Source organism: Kogia breviceps, chromosome 19, assembly GCF_026419965.1.
Source record: "Kogia breviceps isolate mKogBre1 chromosome 19, mKogBre1 haplotype 1, whole genome shotgun sequence".
Taxonomy (NCBI): Eukaryota; Metazoa; Chordata; class Mammalia; order Artiodactyla; family Physeteridae; genus Kogia; species Kogia breviceps.
Window position 1 is genome coordinate 41,068,045 of NC_081328.1, and position 11,633 is coordinate 41,079,677.

Sequence of the window (11,633 nt, forward strand, 5' to 3'; positions counted from 1 at the left end):
AGTTGCCGTCCCCAAAGGAGTAGAAGAATCCAAGCTGACTGGTCTGGAGAGGATGGGGTGGCTCTAAGCCTGGAGACCCCGGCAGAATCTGTGGTTGGAGGCTTGGACGGGTTGGCACCCCCGCCGGGCCTTTGATCGTCCTGGGACGGCCACCTCACGCTGCGTAGATGCCCTTGGCATCAACTTGTGGGTGAGCGTCGAGTGCGGGTTCCAGTGACCGTGTCACGCGTACACTTACTATATAAGAAACCACCTGCGTATTTGTGCGCGAGGGGTGGGATATGTGCGTCTTCTGCAGCAAGTGCCCTGGGTCGGGGGCGGAGAGCTGGGTGCACACCGCCACTCGGCGGCGGCCGGGAGTGTGTCATCCCTAAGATAAAGCTTAGTTTCTCGGGACCTAGATTGGCCACCTTCTGCTCTACTCCATTCTCAGATATCCCGGACCCAGGGATTCCGTCCGTGCTGATTGGCGTCTCCACACCTCTCTGGATATTCTTTCTAAATATTTCGTCTTCTTCTCTGTACTTTTGATCCTGCAATTCCTTCCTCCAGAAATGATCTTCCTCATTCTTCTCCTGGTTTACTCTTAAGGCTTCCAAAACTCAGCTCGTGTCCCTCCTTTAGAACTCCTGACCTCAGAACAGGATTCCCCTTTTTATCCCCAGCGCCTGTTAAGTGTCTGGAGAGCTGAGTTGCGTGGCTCGGATCTGGGGGACCTGGGTTCAGCTGACTACGCGGGTTTCCACCAGAGGGGGCGCAAGAGACAGCGTCATTTCGCGGTGTCCACCAGGGGGCGCTTCCGCCTGCCTCTGGCGGTCCAGGGTTGAGGAACTAACCCGCGGATTTGCCCCGCCTGATTGGGAGAGGCACCGCTAAACTATTTGCATAATCTCGAAAGGGCCGCGTTGAGTGGTCGAGGTGTAGAAGAAATCTGAAACGGGCTCTCTCATTGGCTTAAATTTTCCTCCTTGCTCCGCGTCTCCATCCGGGCCAGACCCGGCCAGGAGGTCAATCGGAAGCCTCCGGCTAGTGGCGAGAGGGAACCCAGGTGTCCGGGCAGTGGGCGCTGAGGGTGAGTGCCGGGCGGCCGGGCAGCTGAGCAGGGGTATGGGGGGCCGGGGTGGGAGGATGTTTGCCCCGCCCTGTCTCCTCTCGGCTTGAGGGTTCTCCTGTCTAGGAGTTGGAGACGTGCATCTAGAGAGGCACCGCGACCCTTGCCACCTGTCGCTTCACCCACACACCGAGGTCCTCTCCACCCATCCTGGCCCCACCCACGCTGCCTTGGGGTAGGAAAAGGAGTCTCCTCAGTCGCTGCTTCTGACCTCCCGGGGTGTCTCAGGCCTCTAAAGAGCTTAGTTTGCTCCTGGAAAATGGACCAGTGACTTACAGAGGCGTGTGTCAGGGAGGAGTTGGGGCGGGGGGCGGGGGGCAGGTGGGGCGGGCTGGAGCCTGCTCACACACAGGCTTGTTCTTGCAGAGTCGCTCAAAAGTGGGGCCCCAAGGCTCAGAGCAGCTGGGTATGGGTACCGAAAATGAAAGTCCAGAGCCGGACTGCCAGAAGCAGTTCCAGGCCGCAGTCAGCGTCATTCAGAACCTGCCTAAGAACGGTGAGGGCATGGGGACCCGCATTTTGGGGTCAAGACGACTGGGGTCCGCCTCCCAGGAGGCTTTGATCCTGGCAGTTTTTACAGACAAGTCCCTGCCTGAGTTGTCCCGGGGGTCCCCTCTGCCACCTGCCCCTGTCCAGCTGCCCTGGGTGGGACCCCTCACCATCTCTGCCCTCCCCAAGGGTGGTTCTCCCCCCACCTCCACCCTCTTTGAGCTGGGAGTGATGCTCTCTCCTCCACTTCCCAACCCCTGCCCAGGCTCTTACCGCCCCTCCTATAAAGAGATGCTGCGATTCTACAGCTACTACAAGCAGGCTACCATGGGGCCCTGCCTGGTCCCCCAGCCTGGGTTCTGGGACCCTATTGGACGTTATAAATGGTGAGCTCCCCATCGGCTGGGCAAACAAGCCTCAGCTGTCAACCAGCATTTCACAGCCCTCTGTCCCCCAGGGATGCCTGGAACAGCCTGGGCAAGATGAGCAGGGAGCAGGCCATGTCCGCCTACATCACTGAGATGAAGCTGGTGGCCCAGAGGGTAAGGAGAGGCTGCAGGCTCCTCTCTGTGACCAAGCTCTCAGCCAGGTGGCCTGCCCCCCACCCTTCCAGTGTGACCCCCATTATGTTTCCTGCACGTTGATACCCCTATGGGAATTACCACCTTCATGCTGTTCCCCCACCCCTGCCTATCTCTGGTTCCTGACTGGGCACAAGGGGAAGAGGTATGACGGGGCAGAAGCAGGGTAGAGGCGGCCCAGCTCAAGGGGGCAGTGGTGGGAGGGGCCAGCCTTTCCCCATTAGACCCCCTCCTGCACAGGTGATCGACACGGTGCCCCTGGGTGAGGTGGCAGAGGACATGTTTGGTTACTTCGAGCCCCTGTACCAGGTGATCCCTGACATGCCGAGGCCCCCGGAGACCTTCCTGAAAAGGGTTACAGGTCAGGCCCCCAGGCTGGGAGCTCCATGAGTGCTGACTGAACTGTGTCGGGGGTCTGCTCAGTTGGAGGGGAGCCTGGGGGCAGAGGGCTCTAGGTGATGTTCCTGTAAGGACCGCAACCAATGCCCCTGATGGGGTGGGTCTCAGGCAGAGTCCATGGCTAATTGGGGAGCAGGGGCCTGATGTCTTCCCAGCCCCACCTCTGGGTGTTGTGTCTCCGCAGGTTGGAAAGAGCAGGTGCTGAATGGAGATGCTGAGCCTGCCCCAGAGCCTCCCTGCCTTCCCAAGGAACCAGCGCCCCCAAGCCCAGGTCAGTGCCTGGGCAGGAGGGGCAGAGGGCCAAACCCAGGCCAGAGGTCGGGGGGACCTCCAGGCAGGGTGGAGGGGAGCAGGCTAGGTGCCACGCTGTGCCTGTCACACCTCATGCCCAGACACTGAGACCTCCTGTGCTCCCAAAGGCCAGGGGCAGGTTCTGGGATTCCTGTTCCAGGGCCCCACTCAAGGAGCCATCTGTGCCTCTTGTGGCAGTATCTCTAGTGTGCCCTGAACAGATGCCTCGGCCTCGATGCACCCCCCCGCCCCTCCCTCCGTGGCCTCCCTCTTGTCCCTAACCCTACTCGTCCCCTTCTCAGAGGCCCAGCCACACAGGGGCCAGGACTCTGAGGTTTTCTGTGATTCCATGGAGCAGCTGGAGCCTGATCTGGTGAGACCCGCTCCTGTTGCCTCCCCTTCCCTACCCCTCGGCGCCCTAGCTGCTCCCACCACCCCCCTTGGACTTTCTGACTCTTCTCAGCAGGTTTGTGCAGAGCAGAGGGGCGCCCTGGGAGGAGAGCTCAACACCAGAAACAGCACCAAGTCTCCTGCAGAGAAAGGTGAGCCCCTGCCTGACCCTTCACCCCCTTCTGCTGTTCCCATGGTTCTGGTGCCCTGGGCCTTCCCCTGGCTGCCCTCACGGGCAGGTGAAATCCAATGCTAGGCACTGGAGAGAGCAGCCTCTGCCCAGGAAGGGTTAAAGCCAGACACTGGCCTGGATGGGCAAAGTCCCTGCCCGGCCTCCTCTCCGAGGGCCACCAGGAGTCTGTACCCTTGGCTGGCACTGAGGAAGGACAGCTGGGGTAGAATTCCTAGACCAGCTCTCTCACCTACACCTATGTGGCCTTGGGAGTCATCCTCTCTCTCTGGGTCTCCCATTTGGGACTCTCTTAGGACAACGAGTTCTGCCCTATCTCTTCCTAGAACTTCCAGCGTGCCACATCCCATAAGGGGCACTTTCATAAATATTATCTCCTTTATTCCTCAGAGCGAGCAGCCCTGTGAGGGAGATGACATAATTTTCAGTTGACCAACGAGGCTTAGAGAAGTTACTGACTTGCCCAAAGTCACACAGCTAAGTGGTAGTGCTGCTGGCATTCAAACCCCTGGCAGCCCATTACTCAGCCACGTGGATGGGCTCTGCAAGACTCACACTTGGTACAAGGGATCACACTCTACTCTTACTCTTCCCTGGACCTGCCTCAGCCTGCCACCACCCTGCCCCTAGCTGAGCTGCCTCCTGAGTCCCCTTCCCTGTGTGTCTGTGCACTTCAGGGAGATTGGAAGGCACCCTGCTGGGGCCCCAGGAATTGGACACATGGCTGGTGGGGACAGTTCGGGCACTGCAGGAGAGCATGCGGGACGTCCAGGGGAGACTGCAGAGCCTGGAGAGCATGCCTGTCCCCCGCAAGCAGGTGAGCCCTGTCCGAAGGCCCAGGGCAAGACTGGGGCAGAACTTTGAGGGTCTCTTTTCTGGGCTCCTCATCCAGCCGCTTCTGTCTTTGTCCCCACGTCTCTGCCCGCTCACACCTCTGCCTTCTCCAGGGAATGGTGTGGCTCGTGGCGCAGACAAGGAAGTCAGGGGGTCTGTAGTAGTGCTTCCAGCCTGGAAGTGGGAGAGGCCCTCCTTTCCTGCTCTTATCTCCCTCTGCCTGAAGAGTAACTGAGGACAGATAGAATTCCAACAGTTGGAGGGGCCAGAATGTGTCTGCTCTTTGCATTGGGGCTGGGGGGGTGTCCCTATTGCCCCTCAGTCAGGACTTCTGTTCCCAGATTTATTGTCTCACCCTCCCCCAATTCAGCCCTTGCATCCCTCACTCCCTCCTCTCAACTTCTAGATCAGCTTGCCCCTTACACCTCTGCTTCTGCAAAATAAATAACAGCAGCCACTTCTGGAACCCCAGCTGTGTGCCAGACACATTACCTGCATTATCTCATTTTATCCTCAAAACAAACCAGTGAAATAGATTTTCTTTTCATTTCCCTTTTACTGATAAGGAAACTACAGCTCTGAGATGTTGAGTAACTTACCTGAGGGTACACAGCCTGGAAGAACCTCACAGAGCTGCTGTGAGGATTAGATGAGATTAATGCATGTAGGTGCTTCCGCAGTGCCCGGGGAGGACTTCTCAAATGGGGTTCATTGTTAGTATTAAGTAATGGAGCTGGGAGTGGCCCTAGGTCCGTCTCCCACCAAAGCTGGCATCCACCACTCACTATGAGTGAGTCTGTTCTTGCGAAGCCTGGAGTGGTGGGGGCAGGGGACGGCTGAGTTCCTGGATGCGGGGGAATCACTCACGTGACCCTTCACCCCCTTGGCACAGTGGGTGTCAGCCAGGTTGGCAGGAATTCCCTCAGATCCACAGTGGCTAACCTTTCAACACTCCCCCCACCAGGGTTTTATTTATTGTTTACCTTTTACTAATTTTATATGCTTAAGATTTTAAAGGTTTCCACCCTGAGATACTTGGGTTTGCATCTCTAAAAATAAGGACATTCTACTACCTAGCAAAAACATTTTATCACACACAGTAATTCCTTCAAATCGTCAAATACACAATCCACATTCAAATCGCCTTTTCCACCTTCCCCGTCTGTCCAGGCCAGAAGCTTCTGTTCTTAAGACTCTGTTGGTCTCGACTAGTCCCTCCTCCTTGCTACTGACTTGCGGATGAGACTGGATAGTGGTCCTGTAGAATGTTCCACTCTTGTGGTCTGTCTGATGACAGCCTCCTGGCTACTTTACATGACCAGATTACATCAGAGGTGATGTTCTTTCTTTACTTCAAGGGACACATATTTGGATGTCCTACTGTGAATGAGTCTAGCGTGGACCACTAGCAGGGATGAAGGGGTGACAGTCTGTTCCCACCACTTGCAGCCAGGGAATGTCCAGTTCCCCATCAAGCCCATTTGACACACAGCTTTTGACAACTGACAGATGCTCCTTGCCTGGATCAATAATTTATTTACTGGTTACAAAAAACAATGTTGACTTTTAAATTCTATGATTCCTTTCACATTTATTAGCTGTCATTTTTCTGTAGCGTTTCCCTGATCATCTAGGATTTCCCTGAAATACAGTGCCTTATGGAAGGCAGAATAAGTGCTTATTCCTTCTCTTTAATTCTCTATTTTGAGAGTAAGGAGTTGATTTAACAGCCAGCTCAATATTTCCACTTTCTCTTTGAGTATCATCATGAACTCATGGATTTTAAAGACTCTATTTCAGTCAACTGCAATCATTATTCTTTTTGATGCCCAGGCTGTCACAACTTTGGTGGGACCCTTTCAAGCTGGGTCCTATGTTCTTGTAATTTGACCTCATTAATCTTTAAAAGCTTCCTTGCTTCCTGGTACAAGACATCTCACATTCAGTTCTACCTTCCCTGCTCCAGACCTAAAATCTGCCGCTTCTCCATTCAGCAGAGAACAGTATTTAGAAACTAAAATCTGAGCACCCAGGGTCCTCATTTGAAATACGTGGCACGTCCTTACAATATGGGGTCTTTGGGCCACACCAACAGGGTCACTGCTTTGTGACCCAGAGGAGACAGCCTCGAAGCCAGTCTCTCCACTCAGCAGCCTCTCCAGCCTTCAGCCTTCTCGGCACCTTGGAGGAGGATATGGGAGAGAGTTAGGGCTCAACGTGTCAGGGACAAACTGGGAGCCCCAGTCCTCAGACTGGGGAGAGGGAGGCAGAAGCTCCCACCTGAGCTCTGCAAGCAGGTTGCGAAGGAGGGCCCAGCCTGCGCCGAGGCCCAGGCTGGCTCCTGACTCTCTCCTCTTGGCGGCAGAGGCCTCCGTCCAGTGCCGGGCCTTGGCCCCTCAGGCTCTCTGCTCCCACGCTGCTCTTCTTCCTCCTGTGGCCCTTCATCGTCCAGTGGCTCTTCCGACAGTTTCGGACCCAGAAGAGGTGACTCTCAATGGAGGAGTCTCTGCAGCCAACGGAGGAGGCTCTGAGCCTTCCTAGAGTTTAGGAGAACGGCGTTAAACCCCGCTCCCACCCCCTTCCTGCCCCAATTAGTATTTGCCTTGGCACCTCTCCCCTACTGGGGAGCCGGATAGCACCCCACTCTTCCTGCAGCTCCACAAGAACTCCCGTCCTCTCACCCCGCAACCACCTTAGGCTCCCTGGGGAGGCTGCACGTGTGGTGCACGTCCCCAGTTCAGGGTTGGCTGCTGATTCACGGGCGGAGCTGCTGGGTCTCAGCCTCTGCCCTCCCCACGCTCTGGGTCACCTGACTCCTTTCCCACCCCAGCCTCTCCCCGAGGAGGCTCAGCTCGTGGGCAAGTTGGGACTTGGGCCGGGGCCTGGAAGAATGATTGGCTGGGAGGCCCGACCGAGCTGGGGTGGAGAGAGCTAACCCCGGGGAGGGGAGGGGAGTCGGCTCCGGCTCCGTTTTCCTGGCTGCCCTACCCCCACATATTGAGTACTCAGGACGTCTTCACTAAACATTAACTTACAAAAGAGTGTTTCACTAAAAATAATAAAACCTTCATCTTCTGCCGTCTGGGCTGCCACGGATTGAGGCGGGAAGCGGGTCCGGGGCGCGCGAGCCTCAAGTCCCTTCCCCCTACCCCGCTGCCCGTGGACGGCCCCGAGAGGCCAGCGGGCGGCGTCCCAGAAGAAGCATTCCCCAGCTCCCAGGGCTAGTGGAGGGAACAGCCCAGAGTCTGGAACGGAGGCGGAGGAGATGCAGGCGGAGGGGGCGGCGAGATGCGCCGTGGTAGGGGCGGGGCAAGGTCCGGGGCGGGGCCGAGGCTTCGGCCCCGCCCCCGCCCCGTCGTGGCCGGGGGGGGGGGGGACCGGGAACCGGCGAGCTAGGGGTGGCGGGAGGAGAGGAGTGCGGCGGGGTCCGGGCACAGGCTCCGTCCACGCCCGAAGGGGAGGGCGGCTACCCCCTGCTCCGCGCGCCAGGCGTAGGGTCGGGGCCAAGACTCCGGCCCCAGAAGTGCCCACTGCCCCCTTCCCCCTCCTCAGCTGCTCGCTCCCCGTTCCCCCTTCCGGTGACCTCCGCGCTCGGGCTTTCCCAGGGAACCTTCTGGAAGGCCAAGGCCGGCGGGAGCTTCGTTCCCGCCCCTCCCTGAGGAGTGGGGGCGGGGCCCTGCGCGGGAGCCCCGATCGGGGTGGGCCCAGTGCAGGAGTGAGCAGAGACCTCCGGGGGTTGCTGGCTGCTGCAGACTGCTGGGGCTCCGAAATTTTGAGTTAACCCGTGTGTTATGATGGACAACTGGAGGGCAGTGGAAGAGGGACCAAATTGATGCTGGGGATGCAGGAGTGGGGCGGAAGCCAGCGCCACCAGTTGCACATACTAGCTCTGTGACCTGGGCAAGATTCTTAACTGCTCTGAGCCTGGGTTGCTTTGTGAAATAACGATGAAGATCTCTTCATCATAAGGCACTCCAGGGGTTTAAGTGACCAAGATAGGGGCTTCCCTGGTGGCACAGTGGTTAAGAATCTGCCTGCCAATGCAGGGGACACAGGTTCGAGCCCTGGCGCGCCACAGCTACTGAGCCTGCGCTCTAGAGCTTGCGTGCCACAACTACTGAAGCCCACGCGCCTAGAGCCCGTGCTCTGCAATAACAGAAGACACTGCAATAAGCCCGCGCACCGCAACGAAGAGTAGCCCCTGCTTGCCACAACCAGAGAAAGCCTGCGCACAGCCAACAAAGATCCAACGCAACCAAAAATTTAAAAATAAATAAATAAATAAATGACCAGGACATGTAAAATGCCTAGCAAAGAGTTAAACCTCAGCTAATATCAAGGTGCGTGGCCTCCTTTCATAGAATTCTAGAATTACGAACTATCAGTCTGGCCACCCCTCCCCTAATAGGACAAATGAGTCCATATAGCTGAGCCCTGTCCAGTGGACTGAGGTTGGGCTCAGTTTACCTTCCAAATTCCCTGATTGAGGGTACCCAGGAGTCCTCAGGCGTCTGAAAATGTAATAATTTGGAAGTCTCTGACTCCCGGTCGAGTTCCCTGCAAACTCTTTTCCTCAGGGAGCTGCCAGTGTGAGGGGCAGCTCTTGCTCCCGGGAAGCCTCCTGTGTGACTGATGAAGCAGCACAGAGGAGGGGCAGGCTTTTCAGATAGACCTGAGTTCTTGGAAGCCCAGGGAAAACAGGCTAGGATGTTCAACCTCAAAACACCTGGATGTGCCTCAGGGTCACTCTTGCTTGCCTCTCCTGGGCATACGCATCACCACTCCCCCACAGAACCACTCCTGAGTCCCCAGACAAGACCTGTCTTGGGGTGAGATGCTTGCTCTTCATAGAATGCCCTACTTCATGCTACTCTGCCTGAAAATGCTTCATCTTTCAGAGACAGCCAAGAAGTCACCTCCTGCATGAAACCTGTCCACAATTCTCAACTCCTAAGAAACTTGGTTCACAAGCTCCTACCAGGAGTTTCTTCACTTGCTTACTGTGGTTTGATGGCCTCTCTACACATTACCTGAGTATCAAGGATGACATTTTAGTCACCATTGTGCCCTTCTATCCGATGTTTGCTAAGTGAAGAAGGGCCTGGGGGACTTCCCTGGTGGTCCAGTGGTTAAGACTCCCCGCTTCCACTGCAGGGGGCCAGGTTCGCTCCCTGGTTGGGGAACTGAGATCCCTTATGCTGTGTGGTATAGCCAAAAAAAAAAAAAAAAAAAAAAGAAAGAAAAAAAAAAGAGAGAAAAAAAAAAAGGAAAGAAAGAAAGAAGGACCTGAATTAGACTGAAGCTGTTGGGGATGAAAAGGAACCAAATCTAGCGTTCTTACGAAAAAGAAGGAATTCTGTGTTTGTGACATAAAGAAAAATGGCACAGGGTCGCATACAAAGACCTTCGCTTTAGCTGAAATTGCCAATCAGTTGTCATGTGACCTTGGACAAGTCAATTTCTGAGATTTCTGTTTGTTTTTTTTTTTTTTTGTGGTATGCGGGCCTCTCACTGTTGTGTCCTGTCCCGTTGGGGAGCACAGGCTCCGGACGCACAGGCCCAGCGGCCATGGCTCACGGGCCCAGCCGCTCTGCGGCATGTGGGATCTTCCCGGGCCGAGGCACGAACCTGTCTGTGTCCCCTGCATTGGCAGGCGGACTCCCAACCACTGCGCCACCAGGGAAGCCCTGAGATTTCTTATCTCCTAAAATAGAGACAGTCCCTACCTTGCCTAACTCACTGGGCTGTTGTGGTGGGGCAAATGGTTCTGTGTGTAAAAGAACGTTGTGCGGTGGAAAGCGGTTGGAATGTAATACACGGCAGCTGAGGAAGAAACAGTAAGAACAGTAAGAATAGAACGGGTCACTGTGCGTGTGGCAAGTGGGAGAAATTGAGGTTTCGGGGAGATTTTAGGCCTAAGTGATTTGGGCGGAGGGTTTGGGCTACTCCCGGCCCCTGTCCTTTGGGCGGGAGCTTGGAATCTGGAGAATTTTCACAAGGAGACTATGTCGCCGCCCCCCTCCACCCCGCCATGAATCTGTCCCACAGTTCTGGGCCAGAATCCCCCTGCCTCCATTTCTGGGCAAGGCTTCCTCCTCGCGGAAGCCTCTGGCTCTGCTTCCCTCCCGGTGTTGCCCAGCGCCCACTGACAAGGAAGAGCCTCTGTGGATGATTCCCCCTTCTCTCTCGACTAGCCAGGCTTGATTATTTCAACTCAGTATTAACTTCAAACCCCTCCCCCAACAAAGAAGCTCATCAGCAGCCCTGGACTCTCCTGTCCGGGCTCAGGAAAATTTCCTAGTCGGTTCCCAACTGAAGAGACCAAGACGGCCCCAGAAGACCATTTTCTTCGATAGAAGCTGAGGCCCGGAGAGGGGGAGGAGGGGGCGAGGCCTTACAGGCCAGGGTCTCGGGGGAGCCCAGGGCGCACACCCGGTGCATCCCGGACCAGGCGAGAGCCTCGGTCACGGCCCACCATTTTGCACTGGCCCCTGCGGCGGCGGTGGCCCAGAAGGACTACGCTGGGGCTGGGACTCGGCCACTTTCGGCCAAGGGTCTCGAGGCCAGTCCGAAGGCGGACGTCAACCGGGACTCGAACCTGCTTTCTCATTTTCCGAGGCCTAGTCCGAGGTTGCTGCCCTAACGCAGTCACACTGTCCCTTTAAGGCGGCACTTTTTATTCTTCATTTGTTTACTTCTTCATGCGCTTTTTTAAACAAAAATGTGTTCACAATATCCTTCCGCAAACGTCAATCCCAGTCACTAACCACACACCTTAAAGACATTCCTATAATTTTAAGAATCGAGAATTATTAGCCATGGGACAACACCTCTCTTTACAGAATTAAATCCTCGTTTACACTTTAGGGACTACTTTTTAGGAGTAAACCATTCTTGCTTTAGCTAACAAGTGTTTATGACCTTCAGAACCTTTCCGCTGAGGACAGAATACAACAGTAGCCTTTAAGACGCACCTTTTCATAAAAATATTCTGTGCGGGCCCTCATAGGCCATCGAATCTTCTCGTATTCCTGAAGCAGAATGGTACGGTCCAGAACCCGCCCCATCTTCTCTGCGATCGGCCTTCCTTCCTCGGCGAGACATGTGCCTCTTGACCAATGGGCGCTCACGTTTCTCTAGCGAGGGATAAGCGATGGGAGGAGGTGGCCTGGAAGACGCCCCCGACGCGCCCTGGGATTGGCTACGTCGCACGGCGCGAGAGGACGGCGGGCCTGAAAGATGGGAACTACGACTCCCAGCTTCCTGCGACGGGGACTCCGTTACGCATGCGCGTGGGCGGGGCGGACCGTCTTCTATATAAAAGGGGCGCAGAGGGCTGGGAGGCAGC

At 56.0% G+C, this 11,633-nt stretch overlaps 1 protein-coding gene across 13 annotated transcripts; it reads left to right on the forward strand.

Annotated features, from left to right (window-relative positions):
• On the forward strand, positions 1-7,367 carry ACBD4 (acyl-CoA binding domain containing 4). Of its 13 annotated transcripts, none has more exons than XM_067021331.1 (11): positions 1-190; positions 995-1,072; positions 1,478-1,607; positions 1,866-1,986; positions 2,058-2,142; positions 2,422-2,542; positions 2,765-2,851; positions 3,174-3,244; positions 3,335-3,413; positions 4,129-4,268; positions 6,651-7,367. In XM_067021331.1, the coding sequence occupies exons 3-11, from the start codon at positions 1,520-1,522 to the stop codon at positions 6,771-6,773; spliced, it is 915 nt and encodes a 304-aa protein (XP_066877432.1). In that variant the 5' UTR covers positions 1-190; positions 995-1,072; positions 1,478-1,519; the 3' UTR covers positions 6,774-7,367. The 13 variants fall into 13 exon arrangements, with proteins under 13 accessions (XP_066877432.1, XP_066877430.1, XP_066877431.1 ...); XM_067021332.1 differs by lacking the exon at positions 1-190 and adding an exon at positions 1,178-1,286; XM_067021333.1 differs by lacking the exon at positions 1-190 and adding an exon at positions 1,178-1,286 and having other exon boundaries at positions 3,338-3,413.
• Positions 7,368-11,633: the final 4,266 nt, after the last annotated feature.

What these genes read in the sequence shown, in the direction of transcription:
- ACBD4 (XM_059048782.2), top strand. Translation starts at nt 1,520, where the DNA reads ATGGGTACCGAAAATGAAAGTCCAGAGCCGGACTGCCAGAAGCAGTTC. An exon ending in CTTCCTGAAAAGGGTTACAG is followed by an intron (nt 2,543 to 2,764) that starts GTCAGGCCCCCA and finishes GTGTCTCCGCAG; the next exon opens with GTTGGAAAGAGCAGGTGCTG. An exon ending in CAAGTCTCCTGCAGAGAAAG is followed by an intron (nt 3,414 to 4,128) that starts GTGAGCCCCTGC and finishes TGTGCACTTCAG; the next exon opens with GGAGATTGGAAGGCACCCTG.